Source organism: Blennius ocellaris (assembly GCF_963422515.1).
Source record: "Blennius ocellaris genome assembly, chromosome: 20".
NCBI classification, from domain to species: Eukaryota; Metazoa; Chordata; class Actinopteri; order Blenniiformes; family Blenniidae; genus Blennius; species Blennius ocellaris.
In genome coordinates this window covers 23,275,313-23,300,558 of record NC_137669.1, presented here as the reverse complement: position 1 = coordinate 23,300,558, position 25,246 = coordinate 23,275,313, and the positions used below count along the sequence as shown (strand labels likewise).

Here is a 25,246-nt window from a genome sequence, read left to right as displayed (position 1 = left end):
CACTGCCGCTGCCCAGCGCCTCCCCCTACCTGCAGAGGAGGGTACTGCAGGCCGAGCAGACTGGGAGGAGGCTGCAGAGTGAGGACACACACACACACACACACACACACACACACACACACACACACACACACACACACACACACACACACACGCGTTTTTATAAGTTTAATTCAGATTTGATGCTCATGTTGGTTTTTTTGTACTTTTAATTTCTCACAATGTTCTGCCAGACAAAGGTCCATACTACAACCCAGGTAAGTGTGTGTGTGCGTGTGTGTGTGTGTGTGTGTGTGTGTGTGTGTGTGTGTGTGTGTGCTGGTGTTCAGGGTGTGTGTGTGTGTCTTCAGGGTCTCAGAGGATCAGCGACAGCGAGTTCTCAGATTACGACTGTGAAGACGGAATCGGCGTGATTTCAGGTGAACTCCAGATCCCATCATGCTTTGCAGCCACAGTCACTAATAGTTAATTTGAGTGTATTTTAGTGTATAGATAGGTGATATTTAATGTATTTTAGTGTATAGCGAGGTGATATTTAATGTATTTCCTCATGTGTGCAGACTGCCGGCTCAATGGGCGGGACTTCCACAGCTCCACCCTCTCCGTACCTGAGCAGGTGATCCAGTCGTCCAATCACTGCTCTCGGTCCGACCTGGTCAGAATGCGCTCGCGGTCGCCGAGCCAACCGCCGCCTCACAGGTGACCTACTTCCTGCTTCCTGCTTCCTGCTCCGTCGCTCCACCTCACCTCCAGCCGACACATTCAGATATTGAGGGCGTGGCTTAAACCACTGACCAATCAGCCGACGGCTCCCCGGCATCAGACCCGCTCTGTGGTCCCGAGACCCTCGACACGGAAAATCACAAATTGTTGCTGTGGAAACCAGAACCTTATGGACGGTTCCAGTCCGTTCCGGTCTGTTCCGTTCCAGTCCGTTCCGGTCCATACTGGTCCATTCCGGTCCGTACCGGTCCGTTCCAGTCTGTTCTGGTCTGTTCCGGTCTGTTCCAGTCCGTTCCAGTCTGTTCCGGTCTGTTCCAGTCCGTACCGGTCCATTCCGGTCCGTACCGGTCCGTACCGGTCTCTTCCGGTCCATTCCGGTCTGGCCCGGTCCATTCCGGTCCATACCGGTCTGTTCTGGTCCGTTCCAGTCTGCTCCGGTCCGTTCCAGTCTGCTCCGGTCCATACTGGTCCATTCCGGTCCGTACCGGTCCGTTCCGGAGGTTTCTGAGGAAACGAGGCTTTTGAGTGAAAACAATTCCCGACACGATCAAACGTTGAAACATCACCTGACCTCTGGTCCGTGTGTGACTTTTCCGTTGTGTCTGGTTTCCCTGTGACCTCTGACCTTGTGTGACCCCTGACCTCTCGTCGCCAGCGGTAACGGTCTGTACCCGTTGTACCGCGAGGACGCCGTGCGGCTGCTGCGAGGCTCCAAGCTGAGCCGGGCGTACTCTGACGCCGGCCAGTACAGCAGCTTGGACAGGTAACCAATCAGAACCCCCGCCCTACTGGGTCACCTGGAGCACCGGCCAATCACTGCAGCCTGACCCTGGATCAGCCACTTCTCTAAGCCCCGCCCCTCTGCCGCTGTTAACCAATCAGAGAGCAGCTTTGAACCAGGACCGGAACTACTTTTAGTTTGTAGTTCTGGTTCAGTGCTGCTGTAGTACCAGTGTAGTACAGGTGTAACGTAGTAGAGTAAAGGTGTAGTACCAGTGTAGTACAGGTGTTACGTAGTAGAATAAAGGTGTAGTACCAGTGTAGTACAGGTGTAACATATAGAGTAAAGGTGTAGTACCAGTGTAGTACAGGTGTTACGTAGTAGAATAAAGGTGTAGTACCAGTGTAGTACAGGTGTAACATATAGAGTAAAGGTGTAGTACCAGTGTAGTACAGGTGTTACGTAGTAGAGTAAAGGTGTAGTACCAGTGTAGTACAGGTGTAATGTAGTCCAGTAAAGGTGTAGTACCAGTGTAGTACAGATGTAATGTCGTAGAGTAAAGGTGTAGTACCAGTGTAGTACAGGTGTAATATAGTCCAGTAAAGGTGTAGTACCAGTGTAGTAGGAATGCAGTACAGTTAATACACCTAATAGAAGTGTAGTACACGTGAAAGGTAGTACATGTAGAGCAGGTCTCACTGAGTATCTCTTGTTTTACTCCAGACCTGCTGTGAGGAGAATTTCTTACACCAACTCTCTGGACTCTCAGGAAAGGTACAACGACTGGAGCACTAGTAGTACTGGTAACTAGCAGTAGTGCTGGTAACTAGCAGTAGAACTGGTAACTAGCAGTAGTACTGGTAGCAGTAGAAGAAGCCATGGTAACAGCAGCCATGGTAACAGTAGCAGCAGCAGTGGTAACTAGCAGTAGAACTGGTAACAGTAAAAGTAGCAATGGTAACAGTAGCCATGGTAACAGTAGAAGTAGCCATGGTAGCAGTAGCCATGGTAGCAGTAGCCATGGTAACAGTAGCAGTAGCCATGGTAGCAGTAGCCATGCTAACAGTAGCAGCAGCAGTGGTAACTAGCAGTAGTACTAATAGTTGCAGTAGTAATAGTAGTAGCAGTTGTTAACTGTGGTGTCGGTACCAGTCCCTTCAGAGTAGAAGTAATCGTATCGTTCTGTTTACTGGTGTAAAGATACTTAAACCTCACCATGAACGGCAGCTGTGAGGACTACAGGTGAGAGCAGTGCATTGTGGGTAACGTAGTGCCGGACGCTCCACTGCCAGTGTGGGACTGAGGAGTGTTTGTGTTCTGCAGTCAGGACTTCATCCCAGACTTCCCCTACCAGCCGGACGCCTTCGACCACGAGCTGCTCAGGTAAACGGCCCGCGGCTCAGGGGTGCCTCACCCTCAGGGGTGCCTCACCCTCAGGTGTGCCTCACTCTCAGGGGTGCCTCACCCTCAGGTGTACCTCACTCTCAGGGGTGCCTCACCCTCAGGTGTGCCTCACGCTCAGGTGTGCCTCACTCTCAGGGGTGCCTCACCCTCAGGGGTGCCTCACTCTCAGGGGTACCTCACTCTCAGGGGTGCCTCACCCTCAGGTGTGCCTCACCCTCAGGGGTGCCTCACTCTCAGGGTGCCTCACTCTCAGGGGTGCCTCACCCTCAGGTGTACCTCACTCTCAGGGGTGCCTCACCCTCCTTCCTCTCCCAGCATCCTCTGCTCCGACGCCTCCTGGAAAACATAGCGCCCACCTCCGCGCCGCCCTTTCAACTCCCCCAAAGCCATACGCTTCCCAGTTTGCAGCCTTCCGAGGCGTCCGGGTCCCGTCGCCGTGGAGACGTGGCAAAAAAAGTGTAGGTTGTCATGGTGACGGTTGTTGTGGTGAATCACAGATATAGCCGGGGGATGGACCGGAGGGATTACTACTATCGCTCTCGCTCCGCTGACCCGTGGACGATCACTGAGCGAGCAGACTCCGCCCTCCTGAGGTCCGGCTGCTCCGCCCCCCCCTCACCTGCTCTCTTCAGGTGATATGCAGCCGGCCAATCAGAGAGCAGTTCGTCCTGCTTGGAGTTTGCTGCATGTGCTGACCACGCCCCCTTTCCTTCAAACACCTGCTATGACAACCCGTCATGATGACATCACTCCAGGGTGTCGTAGCACTCTGGTGTGACATCACTGCACTGCATGACATCACTGCATGGTGTGACATCACTGCACTGCATGACATCGCTGCAATGCATGACATCACTGCCCGGTGTGACATCACTGCCCGGTGTGACATCACTCCCAGACCAGACTCTTCTTTCTGTTGGATAAAGATTTTGTTCTTTTCTCGCATGTGTTCTGCATCTGTCCTTAATAATATTATTATTTATTCTTATTTAGCTTTTTTGGGTTTTGCACGAGTTCCCAGAAGTTTTTGTTTCATTGTGAGACTGGATTTCCAGGTTTCCTCTGACAGACTTGGTGACACTGGGACAGTCTTGGTGAGACACAGACAGACGGGCGACTTTCAGAGACTGTCAAATATTTTTAGAGACTTTCAGTGAATTTTAGAGACTTTCAGAGACTTTTAGAGGCGTTCAAGGACTTTTACAGACTTTTGGAGACTTTTAGAGAATTTCAGAGACTTTCAGGGACTTTTAGACACTTCCAGTGACTATCAAATATTTTTAGAGACTTTCAGAGACCTTTAGAGACTTTTAGAGACTTTTAAGAGAGCTTTAGAGACTTTTAGAGACTTTCAGGGATTTTTAGAGACTTTCAGAGACTTTTAGAGACTTTCAGGGACTTTCAGGGGCTTTCAGGGACTAACAGACTAGGGATTCAGACAGACTGAAGGACGGTCTTACCGACTCAGAGAACCTTCCAGACCTGGTGCACGCGGACCGTCAGGTCCTGGATTTCATCGTGGTTCTTTGGACTCTGGCAGGGCGTCGGCCTGCAGCGGTTCCAACCTGACCAGCCCGACGGGGACGCCGGTCTGCGGCCGCCGAGGACGCCAGCTGCCCAGCGTCCCACCCAAAGGAGCTGAAAGTACGTGTGTGTGTGTGTGTGTGTGTGTGTGTGTGTGTGTGTGTGTGTGTGTGTGTGTGTGTGTGTGTGTGTGTGTGTGTGTGCTAAGAGGAAATGCAAAATGAGATTCTAAAAGTTTCAGACTGACACAACCGGCTGAAGACATGACTGGTAACTGTGGTAACCGTGGTAACCGTGGTGCGTTGTCACTCCTCGGAGGGACATGTTGACGTGTCTTGCTAGTGAATCTTGACTCGGCCAATCAGGAGCTGTTCGGAGCCGTGAGCTCCGCCCACAAAGGTCCTGGACCCTCAGAGGGCCCCCGGGACGGGGATCAGTTCTAGTGAGCTTTGGGACGGGATTCTTTTGGGTCCTTGAGGATAACGTGAGGTTCAGTCCTCAGTTCAGAGACTCTCCAGGACCAGGACCAGGTCCTGGGGTGCTGGGTGGGTTGGGGGGTCATGTACTCCTGGTACTGGTCTGCTTGAGGAACATTCATGGTTTCATCTGTTCTTCCTTGTTTCTTTTTCTCAAACGTTCTGCTCCCTCGAAGTTTTGGCCATGACCCCCACCCCCGGACCTCCAGCATGCCCCTCCCCCACCCTCCTCCAGCAGGCCCCGCCCCCTGTCAGTCCACATGCACCTCCTGTCATACGAATCCAAGCACCGCCCCACCCTCCACCCCCGACTGTAGCACCAGCGCCCCCTGCAGCTGCAATACCCACACCTGCACCACCTGCACCTGCACCTGCACCTGCACCTACACCTGCACCACCTGCACCTGCACCTGCACCTACACCTGCACCTGCACCGCCTGCACCTACACCTGCACCTACACCAGCACCACCTGCACCTACACCAGCACCACCTACACCTGCACCTACACCTGCACCTACACCAGCACCACCTGAACTGTTCTCCCTTGCACAAGCTCTGCCTCCAGCTCCTCCTGCCCCGTCCCAGCCTCTTCCAGAACCCGTCCTTCCTCCTCCACCTTCTCCATCTCCATGCCCATCCCCCGCCCCCTCACCCACTCCACCCACTGCAGCGCCCCCACAAACTCCAGGTAGGTTCCAAAGACGTTTGACCTGTTTTTCAAGAGCAGAACCAGTAGAACTTCAAACCAGCAGAACCATCAGAACCAGTAGAACCACTAGAAACCGCAGAACCAGAAGAACCAGAAGAACCAGTAGAACCAGTAGAACTACTTGAAACAGTAGAACTAGCAGAACCACTAGAACCAGCAGAACCAGCAGAAACAGCAGAACCAGAAGAACCACTAGAACCAGCAGAAGCAGTAGAACCACTTGAAGCAGTAGAACCAGCAGAACCACTATAACCAGCAGAACCAGTAGAACCAGAAGAACCACTTGAAACAGTAGAACCAGCAGAACCAGAAGAACCACTAGAACCAGCAGAACCAGTAGAACCAGAAGAACCACTTGAAACAGTAGAACCAGCCGAACCAGAAGAACCACTAGAACCAGCAGAACCAGTAGAACCAGAAGAACCACTTGAAACAGTAGAACCAGCCGAACCAGAAGAACCACTAGAACCAGCAGAACCAGTAGAACCAGAAGAACCACTTGAAACAGTAGAACCAGCCGAACCAGAAGAACCACTAGAACCAGCAGAACCACTAGAACCAGCAGAACCAGTAGAACCACTTGAAACAGTAGAACCAGCAGAACCAGCAGAACCAGTAGAACCATCAGAACCAGTAGAACTGGTACATTAGAAGTAATTATCTGGTCAGTCAATGATCAGACCTCCAATATCTGAATCGTTCAACATTTGTTGTCTTGGTGACGTCCCGCTGGCGTCCTCAGAGGCGGAGCGGCGTTCGGCGACACCCGGAGGAAGCAGGAAAGGCGAGTGTCGGGTGTCAGTGACAGTTCAGGGTCTCCGACCTGGTCCTGTTCCTGGTCTGACCTGTTTGTGTCTGTCTGAAGCAGAGGTCACATGGGAGGACCAGCAGAAGAAGAGTGCCAATGGTATTGTAGCCCCGTTGACCCCGCCCACCGGCAAGCCTGGCAATGTTTAGCCCCGCCCACTAGCAGACCTGTGGCTTGTTAGCCCCGCCCACTCACAGACCTGTGGCTGGTTAGCTCCGCCCACTAGTAAACGTGTGGCTTGTTAGCCCCGCCCACTAGCAGACATGTGGCTTGTTAGCCCCGCCCACTAGCAGACCCGTGGCTTGTTAGCTCCGCCACGAGTAGACCTGTGGCATGTTAGCTCCGCCCACGAGTAGACCTGTGGCTTGTTAGCTCCGCCCACTAGTAGACCTGTGGCATGTTAGCTCCGCCCACTAGCAGGCGTGTCTCATGTTAGCCTGAAGCGACCTGGAGTCAGTCTTCAGTTCCTTCATGTGTTCATCTCTTCATGTTTTCATTCCTTTGTGTTTGATCCCTCCATTAATTCAGTCTTTCATGTCTTTCATGTCTTCACCCATCAACCAATCAAATCAAACTTTAGCGATAAATTACTTTTGTAGATTAAAACTTGAACGGTAGTTTTTGTTCTTGTGTTGTGAAGGTGAGCTGACCTCCACCAGCAGCGAAGGTAAAGGCTCCTCCCACTTCCTGTCTGGGCGTCGCCCCGAATTCCGTCACGTTTATTCAATAATGTACAACCGAAATGAAACTTGTGATGGTAAACTTTGCTAACGCTGCTCTGTCTCCGTCCCTGCAGGTCTGATGAAAGACGTTCTGAAGGTGAGTGGACGCCGCCAGCAGTCTGAACTGCCCGACTTGACCTTTGACCCTTTGTCCTCTGACCTCCGTCCGTCCTTTCTCCACAGATGAGGGACAGTTTGTCCTTTAGATCGTCGGACTCTGACATCAGCGACGTGTCGTCCGTGTCCAACATGTCGGAGGGTCGACTGGCTCGCAGCGCGAGGTGAGAGCCAATCAGAGCGCAGCTCGTCTCCTCGTCTCATTGACTAGAAGACCTTGGGTGCATCCTAATAGTCCCTCCTATCTCCTTTCCTATCCACTTCTCCTGAAACCCGGAAGTATTGAAGAGGCGGCAATGAGAAGGAATGTTGGAATTCTCCCTAAGCAAAGGAAAGGAGGCTCAGTGCTTCCTTTAGCCTAGGAAACACTGATGCTTCCTTTAGCCTAGGAAACACTGATGCTTCCTTTAGCCTAGGAAACACTGATTCTTCTTGTAGCCTAGGAAACACCGATGCTTCCTTTAGCCTAGGAAACACTGATGCTTCCTTTAGCCTAGGAAACACTGATGCTTCCTTTAGCCTAGGAAACACTGATGCTTCTTGTAGCCTAGGAAACACCGATGCTTCCTTTAGCCTAGGAAACACTGATGCTTCCTTTAGCCTAGGAAACACTGATGCTTCCTGTAGCCTAGGAAACACCGATGCTTCCTTTAGCCTAGGAAACACTGATGCTTCCTTTACCAAAGGACACCAGCTCAGGCTGTCCCACAATTCCAATGTTTAAAAGGCCGGCTCATCGGAGCACCTTTCCTAACTCCTTGAGGAAGCCTCCTAACACCTTTCCTAGCTCCTTGAGGAAGCCTCCTAACACCTTTCCTTAACTCCTTGAGGAAGCCTCCTAACACCTTTCCTAACTCCTTGAGGAAGCCTCCTAAAGCCTCCAGGGCTTCAGGAAAAGTACCTGGAAAAGGAGAATTCGTATTCGGTCGTTCCTCCAGTTTTCCCACGTGTTCCTGACCTCTGACCTCTGACCTCTGCACGCTGCCGCCCACTGATTGGCCGACAGTCTGATGGACTCCCTGGAGGGCCAATCGGTGGAGGAAGCCGTGGGGGCGGTGGGGGGCGGAGCCGTCCTGGAGAAGAGCCAATCGCTGGACGAAGGAGGCGGGGAGGAGGAGCCTCAGGCTGCAAAGTAAGGACTGGACTGAGGACGGGAGGGGGGGGGGGGGTGGACACCCCCTGTCCCACAGTGACTGAGGTGTGTCATACCGGTCTCCTCCTGCAGGGCGGCGCCGGCGGCCGGAGCTCCGATCACCAAGTCGTCCAGCGTCGGCGGAGACATTTGTTCTCTGGGAAGAAACGACGACGACGACGACGACAAGAAGAGACGATCGAGTTTCGGAGCCCGAATGATGGGGATGGTGGGGCTGGGCAAGAAGAGCCAGAGCGCCTCGCAGCTCAACCCCGAGGGTAACTAGGCCCAGGGGGCAACTAGTCAGAGGGGGGAACTAGTCCCTCAGGGGGGAACTAGGCCCACAGGGGGAAACCATGGGGATGGTTGGTCTGGGCAAGAAGGGTAACTAGTCCCTCAGGGGGTAACTAGTCCCTCAGGGGGTAACTAGTCCCTCAGGGGGGAACTAGGCCCACAGGGGGAAACCATGGGGATGGTGGGGCTGGGCAAGAAGGGTAACTAGTCCCTCAGGGGGTAACTAGTCCCTCAGAGGGTAACTAGGCCCAGGGGGCCAACTAGTCCCAGAGGGTAACTAGTCCCACCGGGGGCAGCTAGTCCCTCAGGGGGGAACTAGTCCCACAGGGGGCAGCTAGTCCCTCAGGGGGAAACTAGGCCCACCAGGGGGTAACTAGTCGTCCCACAGGGGGAAACCATGGGGATGGTTGGTCTGGGCAAGAAGGGTAACTAGTCCCACAGGGGGCAGCTAGTCCCTCAGGGGGAAACTAGGCCCACCAGGGGGTAACTAGTCCCACAGGGGGAAACCATGGGGATGGTTGGTCTGGGCAAGAAGGGTAACTAGTCCCTCAGGGGGTAACTAGTCCCTCAGGGGGGAACTAGGCCCACAGGGGGAAACCATGGGGATGGTTGGTCTGGGCAAGAAGGGTAACTAGTCCCTCAGGGGGTAACTAGTCCCAGAAGGGGTAACTAGTCCCACAGGGGGCAGCTAGTCCCCCAGGGGGGAACTAGTCCCACAGGGGGCAGCTAGTCCCACAGGGGGAAACCATGGGGATGGTTGGTCTGGGCAAGAAGGGTAACTAGTCCCTCAGAGGGTAACTAGGCCCAGGGGGCAACTAGTCCCAGAGGGTAACTAGTCCCACCGGGGGCAGCTAGTCCCTCAGGGGGGAACTAGTCCCACAGGGGGCAGCTAGTCCCTCAGGGGGAAACTAGGCCCACCAGGGGGTAACTAGTCGTCCCACAGGGGGAAGCCATGGGGATGGTTGGTCTGGGCAAGAAGGGTAACTAGTCCCACAGGGGGTAACTAGTCCCAGAAGGGGCAACTAGTCCCACAGGGGGTAACTAGTGTGTGGTTGTGTCTCCAGAGGAGGAGAAGAAGAAGAAGGTGATCCGGCTCCCGGTCCAGCGCAGCGTAGAAACCGGTTTGGCCGTGGAGTTCAAGGCTCGTTTCACCAGACAGCCGAGCCGAGACCCCCGACGCCGAGGAGCCCAAACCCGGAGCGTAAGCATCGTCACGGGTGGAGGGGATGGGGGGGGACGGGGGGGGACAGGTGGGGACAGGGGGGACAGGGGGGGGGGACAGACACAGACACCAGCTGTACAGATGACTTACGTCTCCGCAGGCTGATCTTCCCGGGCGTCAAGCTGGCGTCCGACAAGCAGTTCACCGGCTTCCTGGAGGGATTAGGCCCCGCCCAGCTGGCCGGCAGGCAGACTCTGGCCACGCCCCCGATGGGTAAGGACCAACCAGACGCCACGAATCCCACTGAAGTGCGTTAGAGCAAGGTGGTGTGTGTGTGTGTGTGTGTGTGTGTGTGTGAGTGAGACGTCGCGCCACATGAGCCGCTCTGATTGGCCGCGTTGGTCAGGTGACATCCAGATCGGGATGGTGTACAGGAAGGAGCGTCTGGACGTGGAGGTGATCCGGGCGAGAGGCCTCGTGGGCAAACAGGGCAACAAGAACACACCAGGTCAACACACACACACACACACACACACACACACACACACACACACACACACACAGTGGTGTTCTGGGGGATTTAACAGTCACACACACAGTTCTCACACTCTGTGATTAAAACAAAAGAAGAATGCACTCACCATTAGATGTTATAAGGTAAATAATAATAATAATAATAATAATAATAATAATAATAAATATGTCAGTTGTGGTTTAGAGCGGCTCATTAGACAGTCGCCAGGAAAAACTGCATGTGCTGCAACAACTGGCTGAATCAAATTACAATACTTTTGAATTAAAAACATAACACGTTTAAACTACTTTTGCATCAAATTACAACACTTTTTAATAAAAAAATAACACGTTTAAACTACTTTTTGATAAAAAAAAACATGTTTTACACTACTTTTGAATCAAATTACAATACTTTTAATTTTAAAAAAAACATGTTTTACACTACTTTTGAATCAAATTACGTTACTTTTTGAAAAAAAACATGTTTTACACTACTTTTGCATCAAATTACAACACTTTTTAATAAAAAAAATAACACGTTTAAACTACTTTTTGATTAAAAAAAAAACATGTTTTACACTACTTTTGAATCAAATTACAATACTTTTAATTTAAAAATAACATGTTTTACACTACTTTTGAATCAAATTACACTACTTTTTGGAAAAAAAAACATGTTTTACACTACTTTTGAATCAAATGACAATACTTTTTGATAAAAAAAAAAAATACATGTTTTATTGGTGTTATTTATTAACCAGACAACAAATGATAATATCCACAGAAATAAAATAGTTTCCACAGTCATGCTGCTCAGTAACCGATCAGAAACTGTTGGCAGATTTTTTGAACGTGTGGTGTGTGTGTGTGTGTGTGTGTGTGTGTGTGTGTGTGTGTGTGTGTGTGTAGCCCCGTACGTGAAGGTGTACCTGATGGACAACGGGAAGTGTGTGTTGAAGAGACGCACCCGCCTGGCGAGGAAGACGTTGGACCCGTTGTACCAGCAGCAGCTGCAGTTTGAGGAAAACCCCGAGGGGAAGGTGCTGCAGGTAAGACGGCCGCCGCTCGGACACGCCCCCCCCCCTCCCCCTCCCCCTCCCCCGCCGGACACGCCCACAACCCCCGCGCACGCGTCTCCTCGCCGCTCACCGCCGCCCCTCTTGTGCAGATCATCGTGTGGGGCGACTACGGACGCATGGACCACAAGTCCTTCATGGGCTCCGCCCAGATCCTGCTGGACGACCTGGACCTGTCCAACATGGTGATTGGCTGGTTCAAGCTGTTTCCCGCCACCTCGCTGGTCGACGCCGCCCTGGCGCCGCTGACCAATAAGGAGCTGGAGGGCGGGAAGGCCTAGTGTCGGGGGGGGGGACTGGCGGCTGCTGGGCGGAGCTTCACAGAGTCCCGACGAGAGGCTCCGCCCACAATCCCTGCGGCAAAGACGGCGTCACGTGACCTCCCGCCGTCAGCCAATCACGGCGGGTTACTTCCATGGAGAAAAAAAAACAAACAAACAAAAAACTAACATGGCTGCCTACTGACTTCTCTGCATGGAAGGAAGGAAGGTGGAGGAGAAAGGTGGAGGAGAAAGGTGGAGAACCTTCAAACCAGTGAATGTAAACTGCAAAAAAATAAAAAAAACACTGTAAAACGGCTTCCTGTGGGATGTTTCAGCGTAAAAGCACGAGGCGCCGGCGAGACTCGGGAGTGAAACACTTTAATGTTTAGTGCAGCTTAAACTTTACAGGAAAACAAAAAACCACTGGAACCATGCGGGTCAGGAAAAACAACAACAGTCATTTTACTAACAACAACAACAATAATAATAATAATAATAATAACAACAATAATAAATATACAGTCACACTCAGATGAGGTCAGAGATGCTCTGGTCCCGGTTCAGTGTGAAGCGTAAACGTCCCTCCTGACCTTTGACCTTTCACATAATCGCAACACTGAAATTGTAGGAGACGATCCGGGGAGTGGAGGACGATCATGTGACCGGGAGAGGCCCCGCCCACCACTTTGAGTGACAGCCGTGTTTGTGCTCCGCAGGAAGTCGCCCGTTGGCGTCCTCTGCTAGTCACATGACCGCCGTCACCGTCGCTTAAGTCCTTGCTAGGAACCGCCGGTCCGGTGGGGACTCTATTTACAGTCGCACCGGGGGGACAGGAGGGTTACGGGACGGACAGGGACACTTGAGACGGTCGTACCGTCGTCACCCGATCGGTGACGTCAACCAGTAGTCGCGACGGATCGCCAACGTGCGCTAGCAGGTTAGCACATCAGTCGGCGCCAACATGTTAACATTGTAGCCTTGCGGCTATTGGGATGCTAACCGCTAATGAGGAGACGAGACCGGAATCTGCCAGTGAGACGTTAGCGTCGTTAGCGTGTTAGCACAGCAGCAGCAACTCGTCGTCGCTGCTCTCCGTCTTCCCCGCCGCCTCCCTGCAGGCGTCGGGGATCTGCGCCGTGTGGACGATGCCGCAGTGTTCGCAGGGGCCGCTGCCGTTCCTACGGTGACGGCGGGGGGTGTGGCCCACGGCGGGGGAGGGGCGCGGCTCCAGCAGCGGCTGCCGCACGTCGGCGAGCAGCGAGGACGAGGACGAGGTGTCGGAGTCGGGGCCGGGGATCAGGAGCTCCACGTCTTCGTCGTCTTCTCCGCTGCCGCGCCGCTCGCCGGCCTCGGCCCCGCCCCTTCCCGTCTCCAGCTGGCGCAGCGGGCTGTGATTGGTCCAGCTCTGGCCGGGGCCCGGGCCGGTTCTGGTCCAGTTCCTGGCCAGGCGGTGCAGGTTGTGGGCCAGGCGCTGCAGGGCGGAGGCGGGCGGGGCCTCGGCCCCTGGATCCGGATGGGAGGAGGTTACCGTGGAAACCGGGCTGGAAGGGGGCGTGGCCTCCCGCGGCCCGCCCCGGCCCGACGGCGAGGCGGCGGACGACGCCGACAATGTGATGGAGGCGACCGCTTCCACCGTGGAGGGGGGCGGGACTTTTCTGTGGCAGCGGGGACACCGGCCCCCCCCGCCGCGCCGCTGCCGCCGCCGCCGCCGCCACCGCGCTCCCGCACGCGCTCCCCTTCCGTATCCGTGTCGTCCGAGTCCGGAGTCAGCAGGTCCGAGCCGGAGCCCCCGGCGCCGCCGCCGCCGCCTCCGCCGGCGCCGTCCTCCAGGTCCGCGGAGACCAGAGCCAGAGAGCCGGACCGCCGCGACCGCGAGAAGCTGAAGAGCCGGCGCCACAGGTTGCTATGGCGACCGGAGGAAGGCAGGCGGAGCGACGTGAAGCCCAGCTGGGAGCGCACCGCCAGGCGGAGGTTCTCCAGGACGGAGGCCTGCAAAACACAGAACCACCAGAACCATCAGGACCAGGGTGTGTGTGTGTGTGTGGGGGGGGGGGGGGGTGGGGGGTGGGTGGGGGGGGGGGCCTGCATGTTTTCAATGTTTCCCTGCTCAAGTGACGAGGCTCTGCAGGACGCCGGGTGAGGAGACGCTCGCTGCTGCGACATTTAAAGTCCCAGAGCTCTCAGTCTTGTGAGCGTTGACAGTAATCTGATTACTCTGGGTGGGAACACTCAGGTTACCTGGCTCCCCGAGCACACCGGGAAGTCCTCCACCGGCGGGATGAGGCCCTGCGCAATCAGCTGGCCGTAAGAGGGCGGGGCTTCCCTCCTCAGTAGCTCCGCCTCCACCCTGGACAGCTGCGTCTCGAACGACCTGCGGAGACCAGATCACAGCTGGAGTCACAGCTGGAGACACAGCAGGAGTCACAGCTGGAGTCACAGCTGGAGACACAGCAGGAGTCACAGCAGGAATCGCAGCAGGAATCACAGCAGGAGTCACAGCAGGAATCGCAGCAGGAATCACAGCAGGAGTCACAGCAGGAGACACAGCAGGAGTCACAGCAGGAGTCGCAGCAGGAATCACAGCTGGAGAGAGTCACAGCTGGAGTCACAGCAGGAATCACAGCAGGTATCACAGCTAGAATCACAGCTGGAGTCACAGCAGGAATCATAGCTGGAGTCACAGCTAGAATCACAGCTGGAGTCACAGCAGGAATCACAGCTGGAGTCACAGCTAGAATCACAGCTGGAGTCACAGCAGGAATCACAGCTGGAGTCACAGCAGTCACAGCAGGAGTCACAGCTGGAGTCACAGCAGGAATCACAGCTGGAGTCACAGCAGGAATCACAGCTGGTATCACAGCAGTCACAGCTGGAGTCACAGCAGGAATCACAGCTGGAGTCACAGCAGTCACAGCAGGAGTCACAGCTGGAGTCACAGCTAGAATCACAGCTGGTATCACAGCAGTCACAGCAGGAGTCACAGCTGGAGTCACAGCTAGAATCACAGCTGGTATCACAGCAGTCACAGCAGGAGTCACAGCTGGAGTCACAGCAGGAATCACAGCTGGTATCACAGCAGTCACAGCAGGAGTCACAGCTGGAGTCACAGCAGGAATCACAGCTGGTATCACAGCAGTCACAGCTGAAGTCACAGCTGGAGTCACAGCTGGAGTCACAGCTGAAGTCACAGCAGGAGTCACAGCAGGGTGTCGGGGGGGGGGGACCGGGCCGGGGGCGGACCTGCGTTCGAACATGCGCAGCGAGTAGAGCTTGCAGGTGCAGCCGAGGGCGATGACCAGCAGGAGGCCGCAGATCAGGCTGCCGATGACGGCCGCCGTGATCACCCTGGTCGGCACGACGACCGGGCAGCTCTCCTCGTCGCTGCCGTCGCCGCAGTCGTCCTGCGCGTCGCACACCCAGGACTCGAACACGCAGCGGTTATTCTGCAACACACACACACACACACACACAGCGCCTTAGAGGCCTGGCGGGGGCGGAGCCAGACGTTTCCGCGGCGACCCCGCCAGCGTCGGGACTGCTGACTCGTCACCTTGCAGTGGAAGTTCCCCGGCTGGCAGAAGAAGCAGTTCTTCTCGTCCGAGCCGTTGGGGCAGCGGTTCTGGTAGTTGCAGCGGTCGGACGGCGGGTAGCAGGCGCCGTTGCGCGAGCAGGGGAACTCGTCCTCCTGGCAGGCGGAGCAGTTCTGCTCGTCGCGGCCGTTGGGGCAGTGCCAGAAGCCGTCGCAGCGCTGCTGCTCCGTGTAGCAGCCCCAGTTGCCGCCGCAGGGAACCTCCCCAGGGCAGGCAGAACCCGTCCACCTGCGGGGGCGCAGACCAGTCAGAACCGGAACCCCCCGGACCGCCGGACGGGCCCCGCCCACCTCCACCTCACACCTACCTGGTAGGTGACGTTGAACCCCCTGGCGGCGTTGATTTTGTCGGCGTAGAAGTGAACCCGGAGCTGACCCGACGAGGAAACCACGGCGACCGGCGCCCGCGAGTCGAAGGCCGTCAGAACCCGCAGGAGGCGGCGGGGGTTCTCCTCCAGGCCGTCGTACACCTTCACGTAGTCGCCGTAGCCGGTCCCGTCCAGCTTGAAGTCGGTGAACCGGAGGATGACCTGCGGGGCGCCGGGCAGAGGGGTCAGGGGTCAGGGGTCAGAGGTCAGGGGCACCAGGCCTCACCTTGCGGTGGTCTCCAGTGTCGATCAGCCAGGTGCAGTTGCTCCCCGGGGGGTAGAAGTCGGGGTAGTTGGGGGAACTGAAGGAACCGTAGAAGTTCCTCAACCACTCGCCACAGGTGGGGAGGTCACAGTCGATCTCGTCCCCCAGGTCCTACCACAACAACAACAACAACAACAATAAGGTTGAGCAACAACGACCAGAGAGAGAGAGAGAGAGAGAGAGACAGACAGAGAGAGACAGAGAGCGAGAGAGACAGACAAAGCGCGAGAGAGAGAGAGAGAGAGAGAGAGAGAGACAGAGAGACAGAGAGCGAGAGAGACAGACAAAGAGAGAGAGACAGAGAGCGAGAGAGACAGACAAAGAGCGAGAGAGAGAGAGAGAGAGAGAGAGAGAGAGACAGAGAGACAGAGAGCGAGAGAGACAGACAAAGAGAGAGAGACAGAGAGCGAGAGAGATGGACAAAGAGAGAGAGAGAGAGAGAGAGAGAGAGAGAGAGAGAGAGAGAGAGAGAGAGAGAGAGCAAGAGAGACGGACAAAGAGAGAGAGAGAGAGAGAGAGAGAGAGAGACAGAGAGCAAGAGAGATGGACAAAGAGAGAGAGAGAGAGAGACAGAGAACGAGAGAGAGAGAGAGAGAGAGAGAGAGAGAGAGAGAGATGGACAGAGAGAGAGAGAGAGAGAGAGACAGAGAGCGAGAGAGATGGACAAAGAGAGAGAGAGAGAGAGAGAGACAGAGAGCAAGAGAGACGGACAAAGAGAGAGAGAGAGAGAGAGAGAGAGAGAGACAGAGAGCAAGAGAGACGGACAAAGAGAGAGAGAGAGAGAGAGAGAGACAGAGAGCGAGAGAGAGAGAGAGAGAGAGAGAGAGAGACAGAGAGACAGAGAGCGAGAGAGACAGACAAAGAGAGAGAGACAGAGAGCGAGAGAGAGACAGAGAGAGACAGAGAGCAAGAGAGACGGACAAAGAGAGAGAGAGAGAGAGAGAGACAGAGAGCGAGAGAGAGACAGAGAGAGAGAGAGAGAGAGAGAGAGAGCGAGAGAGAGACAGAGAGCCAGAGAGACAGAGAGAGACAGAGAGCAAGAGAGACGGACAAAGAGAGAGAGAGAGAGAGAGAGACACTCACCTGGCAGTCGATGCTGCCGTCACACCGCAGGCTGTGCGGCAGGCAGGTGTAGACGCGGGTGTAGCGGGACAGGCAGGGGAACTGGTTGAGGCTGCAGGGCTGGAAGGAGAACGGCGAGTCCACACACATGTCCTCGTCCGAGTTGTCTCCGCACTCGTCCATGGAGTTACAGCGCCACCAGTCCGGGACGCATTTACCGTTGGAGCAGTGGAACTGGTCCACGTCACAGCTGGAGGCCTCCGACTTACCTGGAGCGCACACACACACACACACACACACACACACACACACACACACCCCCGTCAGGTCCAGTGATGGAGTCCCGTCCGGCCTCCGCCCCGCCGCCGCACCGCCCTCGCTCACCGCTGACGTAGGACAGTCGGAAGCCCTTCCCCGTCAGGCTGTCGTCGGAGTGGAAGTGGATCCACACGTGGTCCTGGGAGGTGATGTAGGGCGGCGGTAGGGACGAGCCGCACACCCGCAGCCCGTCCAGACTCCTGTAGCTGCTGACGGACATCCAGTCCGAGGTGCAGCGGTGGGACGCCTGCAGGTCGAAGTCCTGGAAGCTGCAGGACACAGAAGAGGACGGTGAACGCCACCGCCGGGGAGAACCTGAACGCGGCACGCCAACGTGCGCTAGCAGGTTAGCACACCGGTCGGCGCCAACACGTTAGCATTGTAGCCTTGCGGCTATTGAGATGCTAACTGCTAATGAGGAAATAAGACCGGAATCTACAAGTGAGACGTTAGCGTCGTTAGCGTCGTTAGCACTGCAGCACCGTGCCCGAACGCGGCGCGGTGCCCGAACGCGGCGCGGTGCCCGAACGCGGCGCCGTACCTGACAGTGATGGCGTCCCCGGGTCGCGCTCTGATGTTCCAGCTGCAGTTGAGTCGGGTCGGATACTGGAAGGGCCACCCGGGACTGGTGATGACCCCGCTGGAGGCACGCAGGAGCTCCGCGACCTCGCCGCACGCTGACACACACACACACACACACACACACACACACACACACACACACACACACACACACACACACACACACACACACACACACACACACACACACACACACACACACACACACACACACACACACACACACACACACAGTTACTGAGCTGATTGCAGACTGACTCGTCTCGTCACCATCATGACAAACATGGAGGGTTTCAATAAAAACATAGATAGATGTTGAGGTGTGTGTGTGTGTGTGTGTGTGTGTGTGTGTGTGTGTGTGTGTGTGTGTGTGTGTGTGTGTGTGTGTGTGTGTGAGCGTTACCATTAGAAACGCCGGAGACGTAGACATTGTCGTTCCTTTGAGCAGCAGCAAACAATCCTGGAAAACACGAAGGAGAAAACCTCAGGAGTGTGCTAACATAGCATGCTAACAGTGTGCTAACATAGCGTGTTAACAGTGTGCTAACATAGCGTGTTAACAGTGTGCTAACATAGCGTGTTAACAGTGTGCTAACATAGCGAGCTAACACTACGTTGCTATGTGAAGCGCTGACATCACAGGCCGCTCCTCCTCGCTGTGTTGCTCCAGTCGTATTTGTGAAGCTGAAGCCCCGTTTCCACGACAACCGTTTCATTTGAAAACACAAAATGACGTTGAGACACGCTGAAGCTCCGACTGTAGGAAACACCTGAGTGACGTTTGAACTATGATGGGGTCAAATCATGTATGGAGTCTGCATTTAATTGGATTGCTTTTGCTCCGTCTAACCACAGCTATTGAAAGCACAACTTTTAGAAAATGCTCACAAGATGTAACTTTTAGAAAACACTCTGGACGTGTCCTTGTGGACGGCTTCTGGTGCTGGTCCAGGTCACCGTCGCCGTGGTAACAGATAGTTCTGCACATGCTCAGTAGAGACGATCGCAATACTGTTTCCTTCGTGGTTGTCATGACTCATATCTTGGTAGTTTTATTTTGACAATCCAACTTGGTGGTTTTATTTTGACAGTCATGGTAATAACAATCAAACTTGGTACTTTTATTTTGACAGTCATGGTAATAACAATCCAACTTGGTGGTTTTATTTTGGCAGTCATGGTAATAACATGCCAACTTGGTGGTTTTATTTTGACAGTCATGGTAATAACATGCCAACTTGGTGGTTTTATTTTGACAGTCATGGTAGTAACAAGCCAACTTGGTGGTTTTATTTTGACAGTCGTCGTAATGACATTCAAACTTGGTACTTTTATTTTGACAGTCATGGTAATAACAAGCCAACTTGGTGGTTTTATTTTGACAGTCATGCTAATAACAAGCCAACTTGGTGGTTTTATTTTGACAGTCATGGTAATAACATGCCAACTTGGTACTTTTATTTTGACAGTCACATAAACGTTCTCCCATTGTTCTTTGTTCTCTGCTGCATGTGTGTGTGTGTGGTTTCATTACGAAAACAACCAACAGCGCCACCTCGTGGCCCAACGTGGTAACTACATCGCTGTCTGTGTTTCCATGGAAACGGACACCAAGACGTTGCTGTGGAAACGCTAAACTTTCTCAAAGCGTTTTCACTTGAGAGATTCTAATGTAAACGAGGCTTGGGAGGAAATTCACCTGCCCAGGTGAGTCCAGCAAGAGCCTGGTGGGGGGGTGAGGAGGATGGGGGGGTCGCTCACCTGCCCAGGTGAGCTCGGCCTCGTGGGACTCACCTGTGAGCAGCAGCAGCAGGTGGAGCAGGGCCATCCTGACCCGCACGTCGTCACGATGCAAACGACGAAGCTGAGAAGTCCCAAGGTCACTGCGGCGCTCGCGACATGTCAATCAAAAAACCCGACGGTAGCTTCTAGCCGTTAGCTTAGCATCGGAAACAAAAGATGCGGGGCTGGCGGAGCGGCCAGCGGGGGGAAAAAAAACACCAGGCCGGCGGGGGCGGGGGGGGGGGGGGGGGGGGAGTCAGCCGCTGGGAGCATCCGCGGCGGCCCGGCTCTCCTCCGGTCGTGGGGTCGACGGGTGTCGGAGCACCGCGGCTCGCACCAACATTACAGCCGGTAACGGAGGCAGGGCGGCCGGGCAGACCGCGGCCGAGCGGCCGCTCGCGACTGGAGCGAAAATAATTTTTAAAAAAAGCTCCGCGCGGCCGCGAGGAAACCGAGTCCGGAGAGGAAGGCGCTGCCTCGGGTCGGATCTGAGCCGACCGACGGAACCGGGACCGGGACCGAGATCAGCGGCGGCCCAGCCGCTCCGAGCTCATCCTCACACCGAGCCGTTAGCCGCTAGCTTCCTGCTCGAGCCCAACAACAACAGAGCGAGCGGGGGCGCGCGCAAGTGTTGCGCGTCCGCGGCGCCGTGACGTCACAGGTCCGCTCGCGGAGTTGTTTTGTTCTTTACGGCGATCGTACTCGCGTTACTTTCTGCGTTTGAAGGACGGCGTGCGGGGATGTGGACAACACGAGGCGGTTCTAAAGCGCCTGAAGCACAAGACCCAAAACAAAACAGCTAAAATAATATTTAATCACGTCAATATCACAAGGTTAAGAACACTTGGTCATTGGGGACAAGTTGGGCTCTATGGAATCCCACGAGGGCCAAAATGAAAAGGAAATACATGTGGAGATTCAATAAAATATACAAATGCAGTCATTCTTTTTCTATCTTGTCTTTGCTCGTTCCATGTTGTCGGTGCTTCTCTTGTTTTTGTCTTTTCCATTTGATTCTTGTCGTTATGACATCAGAGCGGCGTGGGGGGCGGGGCTTCCTGGTCATTTCCTTTTTATCTGGTCAATTCAAAGGTCAATAAAGAAGTTCCAACAGAGGAGCCGTTCAGTTTCTATTTATTATTACTGTTATTTACACTGCTAACAAATGTCACACACACACACACACACACACACACACACACACACACACACACACACACACACAGTTTCCGTTGTCCTGCAGCAGTCAATGTGGACGGACGAGGAGGTCACGGTGACGAGGAGGAGGAGGGGGCGGAGCCTCCAGAGTACCTCAGCGTGAAGCCGTCCAGGCCGAACACCGCCCCTCGGCCCACCGCCGGGTCCATACTGATGAAGTCGTCCAGGTTCATCTGAGACTCTGAGGAGGAAACGAGTTACGGCGCCGTCGGTATCGTGGCGTCACCGAGCCGACGGGCGCTTCAGTCACCTGCGGTGGATAGCGGCGGGTACGGCGGCGGCGCCATCTTCCAGGACCCGTCGGAGTTCCTCATGTGAGAGCGGTCGGAGGCGAAGGTGGCGAGGTAGAGGTCAGCCGGGATGACGCGCAGCTTCCTGGAGGAGACATGATGATGTCACCGAGGTGACCTCGGACCGGGCTGCACAGGTGAGTTACCTCGGAGTTACCTAACAATAATAGGATTACTGATTATTTGTTTATTAATGTAACTAGTTAGATTACTTTTAAGTATCAATCAGCAGCTGCCGACGACACCCCACCCCCCCACTGTTACAAGCTCCGCCCCTCCTGTTCCTGAGAGGAGGAGCTCCTGCTGAAGCCCCGCCCCACCTGTTCCTGAGAGGAGGATCTCCTGCTGAAGCCCCGCCCCGCCTGTTCCTGAGAGGAGGATCTCCTGCTGAAGCTCCGCCCCCTGTTCCTGAGAGGAGGATCTCCTGCTGAAGCTCCGCCCCCTGTTACTAAGAGGAGGAGCTCCTGCTGAAGCTCCGCCCCTCCTGTTCCTGAGAGGAGGAGCTCCTGCTGAAGCTCCGCCCCTCCTGTTCCTGAGAGGAGCAGATCCTGCTGAAGCTCCGCCCCTCCCGTTACTGAGGAGGAGCTCCTGCTGAAGCTCCGCCCCTCCTGTTCCTGAGAGGAGGAGCTCCTGCTGAAGCCCCGCCCCTCATGTTCCTGAGAGGAGGAGCTCCTGCTGAAGCTCCGCCCCCTGTTCCTGAGAGGAGGAGCTCCTGCTGAAGCTCCGCCCCCTGTTCCTGAGAGGAGGAGCTCCTGCTGAAGCTCCGCCCCCTGTTCCTGAGAGGAGGAGCTCCTGCTGAAGCCCCGCCCCTCCTGTTCCTGAGAGGAGGTGCTCCTGCTGAAGCACCGCCCCCTGTTACTAAGAGGAGGAGATCCTGCTGAAGCCCCGCCCCTCCTGTTCCTGAGAGGAGGATCTCCTGCTGAAGCTCCGCCCCCTGTTCCTGAGAGGAGGAGCTCCTGCTGAAGCTCCGCCCCCTGTTCCTGAGAGGAGGATCTCCTGCTGAAGCTCCGCCCCCTGTTACTAAGAGGAGGAGCTCCTGATGAAGCTCCGCCCCTCCTGTTACTGAGAGGAGGAGCTCCTGCTGAAGCTCCGCCCCTCCCGTTACTGAGAGGACCAATCAGCAGACGGCTGCGTCGTAGCTCCGCCTCACGGACCCTTCCTCGGTGCTAGCTACCTCAACGTCGTAGCTGGTGGTCGCGGTTTCTCTCCGTAGCGTCCGCACCTTTAGTCAGCGGAGCTGTAGCCCCGCCCCTTTCCAGCGCGGTGGAACAGCGACGTCGCCGGCTACCTGTGGTACTCGGGGCGGATGGTCCGGTCCGAGCGGAGGGCCTGGTCCACGTAGAGTCTGAGGCTGCAGGGGAAGGGGAGCTCAGAGTCCAGGTCGTAAACCACGGCGCCGCCACGGGAGCCGGTCTGCAGCAGAACCACGTGGTAGTCCTACAAACAACAAGGACGTCGTTACCGAGGCCCTGATAGAACCCTGATAGAACCCTGACAGAACCGTCTCAGGAGGGGAACCACTGACCCAGATCACCGGCTGGTCCTTCCGGCCGGACTTCTGCCTCCACAGAGGAACCTGCGAGGAAAAACCCCACAACATCTGGAAAGTCAAGACGTTTCCTCATGATTTACAGAAACTACAGAACCGACAGACAGAACCTAGATATTAGGCGCTTGGACGTCGTCATTTTTTAAAAAGCTGCGCCCGATCCGGTCTAAGGAAAACGCGGCTGCGGCGGCTAGCTCTGCGTTATCCTCATCACTTTCCGCCATTTTTGGATTCGCCACTCGATACCGACTCTCCCGGTGTTTTACTTTATGAAAATACGCCCCCGACTTCCACAGTTTGGGATTTTCGAAAATAAAGGTGAGTTTCACGTTCAAAATACTGAATCTGCTGGTCAAAGTGCAACCTGAAGTTATGATATATGGTGAATAAACTTCATTCTCTGGAGTTTTCATCCCGACAGGAAGTGTAATGATGTACAAATGTACAGAACCTCCGCCAGATCAACGTTGTCCTGGAATTTCCATTTGATAAATCTTGCTTGTAATGCAATAGAATTTAGAAAACTATTATCATAGAATGAAAAGGTAGGAACCAAAATATTCATATATATATATATATATATATATATACACACACACACACACACCCTGCAGTATATATATGTATATATATGAATATATACATATATATACTGCAGGGTATATATATATATATATATATACACACACACACACACCCTGCAGTATATATATGTATATATATGAATATATACATATATATACTGCAGGGTATATATATATATATATACACACACACACACACACCCTGCAGTATATATATGTATATATATGAATATATACATATATATACTGCAGGGTATATATATATATATATATATATATATATATATATATATATATATACACACACACACACACACACCCTGCAGTATATATATGTATATATATGAATATATACATATATATACTGCAGGGTATATATATATATATATATATATATATACACACACACACACACCCTGCAGTATATATATGTATATATATGAATATATACATATATATACTGCAGGGTATATATATATATATATACACACACACACACACACCCTGCAGTATATATATGTATATATATGAATATATACATATATATACTGCAGGGTATATATATATATATATATATATATATATATATATATACACACACACACACACACCCTGCAGTATATATGTATATATATGAATATATACATATATATACTGCAGGGTATATATATATATATATATATATATATATATATATATATATATATATATATATATATATATATATATATATATAGATACAGCTGTTCTCACCGTTCTGTTCTCATTGGAGATGAAAACCACCGACGTCTGGTCCAGACGTTCCGCCCTCTTAGTTCTGATGACGTCACAAAGCTTCCAAACATTTTCTTCACTGCAACGTAAAACAAGCAGTTCTCACTGTATTGACCTGCGTCATCAACACACGTAATAACACGTAGTAACACGTCCGGACACGTAATAACACGTCCGGACACGTGAATCTAGAAAAGCACAGGGTGACCAGGTGAGTTCAGGTGCTGGTTCGGGAAGCCACGAAGTCACGTGACTTGGCGAAGCCGGAAGTGAGCTCCAGATGTGAAGGCAGATGTTCTTTGAGTCTTTATGGAGCCACGAGACAACGTGCAGGTTGGAGGCTCGTGTTTGTTGGGTTCTACGTTCGTGGTTCTAACTCTACACTCGTACATCTACAGCGTGACGTGTTTTACCAGTAGCAGCTCGTGTACGCGCAGTCCTCGCGCCGCAGGTCGTCCTCGCACCTGGCGGACTCCACGCGACTCATCGTCAAGCGGGAGACGATGTCCAAGGAAGCACGCTGACGTCACATCCGGGGGAGATGATAAGCGGCTCCAGAATACCGGATGGTCACGTGCCTCAATCATCACCCGGACTAAATTACATTGATACTTATATTATATCATATATTTCATATGGCATATTGCATGTACATATACATATATTTATACATGTGCAAGTACACAATTACCATTGGTATTATAAGTATATTATTACTATTGGTATTATTATTACTGATATATATATTGTTATTTTATTGCTACCATTATTAGCAGTACTATACACAAGTATTATACACTATTACACATTGTTATTATCTGTATTATTATTATATAATACCTACTTCTAATGGCTCTGCCACTGCACCTTACTATTTATTTATCTTGCTTTGATCTCCTGCTTATTTCTAAGTGCCCATGTTCCGTTCTGTGTTTTACTTTATGTTCTATACTCGGATATTTTTATATTTTACTTTTATTTCTATTCTATGGTATTTTATAATATTCGTATGTACCAGATTGCTGCAACAAAACAATTTCCCTTCGGTGATGAATAAAGTAATTATCTATCTATCTAATTTATATTCTACAGAAATGGATTTAATTTCTACAGAACTTTACAGTTAACTGATCACATGTACGATACACAAACGTTTTACATTTTCTACATATTCCACAAACATGTTTCTAAAGACTTTGCAGGATTTAATGGTGGTG

The 25,246-nt window shown here is 53.2% G+C and overlaps 3 protein-coding genes across 3 annotated transcripts in view; 1 reads left to right on the top strand and 2 right to left on the bottom strand.

Moving 5' to 3' along the window:
- The window catches only part of rims2b (regulating synaptic membrane exocytosis 2b), a gene marked incomplete at both ends in the record, with an annotated part of 38,654 nt that extends 26,988 nt beyond the window's left edge, over positions 1 to 11,666 (top strand). The window contains 2 exons of the mRNA XM_080515895.1: positions 11,314 to 11,358; positions 11,478 to 11,666. Of these exons, the coding sequence (XP_080372021.1) occupies positions 11,314 to 11,358; positions 11,478 to 11,666 (234 nt within the window). The remainder of the gene's footprint in view (positions 1 to 11,313; positions 11,359 to 11,477) is intronic.
- A 350-nt stretch (positions 11,667 to 12,016) lies between these two features.
- Positions 12,017 to 20,199, bottom strand: lrp12 (low density lipoprotein receptor-related protein 12). Its single transcript, XM_080516008.1, is given in 14 exon segments — positions 12,017 to 13,302; positions 13,304 to 13,330; positions 13,332 to 13,637; positions 13,887 to 14,019; positions 14,889 to 15,091; positions 15,199 to 15,441; positions 15,443 to 15,466; positions 15,546 to 15,767; positions 15,832 to 15,981; positions 16,954 to 17,201; positions 17,317 to 17,519; positions 17,792 to 17,927; positions 18,236 to 18,292; positions 19,627 to 20,199. Coding segments are annotated over 14 exon segments (2,583 nt in total). The 5' UTR covers positions 19,661 to 20,199; the 3' UTR covers positions 12,017 to 12,705.
- A 581-nt stretch (positions 20,200 to 20,780) lies between these two features.
- Positions 20,781 to 24,525, bottom strand: ntaq1 (N-terminal glutamine amidase 1). Its single transcript, XM_080516049.1, has 6 exons — positions 24,443 to 24,525; positions 24,009 to 24,108; positions 22,648 to 22,698; positions 22,411 to 22,559; positions 21,083 to 21,207; positions 20,781 to 21,013 (listed from the first exon to the last, which is right to left on the bottom strand). The coding sequence occupies exons 1-6, from the start codon at positions 24,514 to 24,516 to the stop codon at positions 20,883 to 20,885; spliced, it is 630 nt and encodes a 209-aa protein (XP_080372175.1). The 5' UTR covers positions 24,517 to 24,525; the 3' UTR covers positions 20,781 to 20,882.
- Between the last annotated feature and the right edge of the window lie 721 nt (positions 24,526 to 25,246).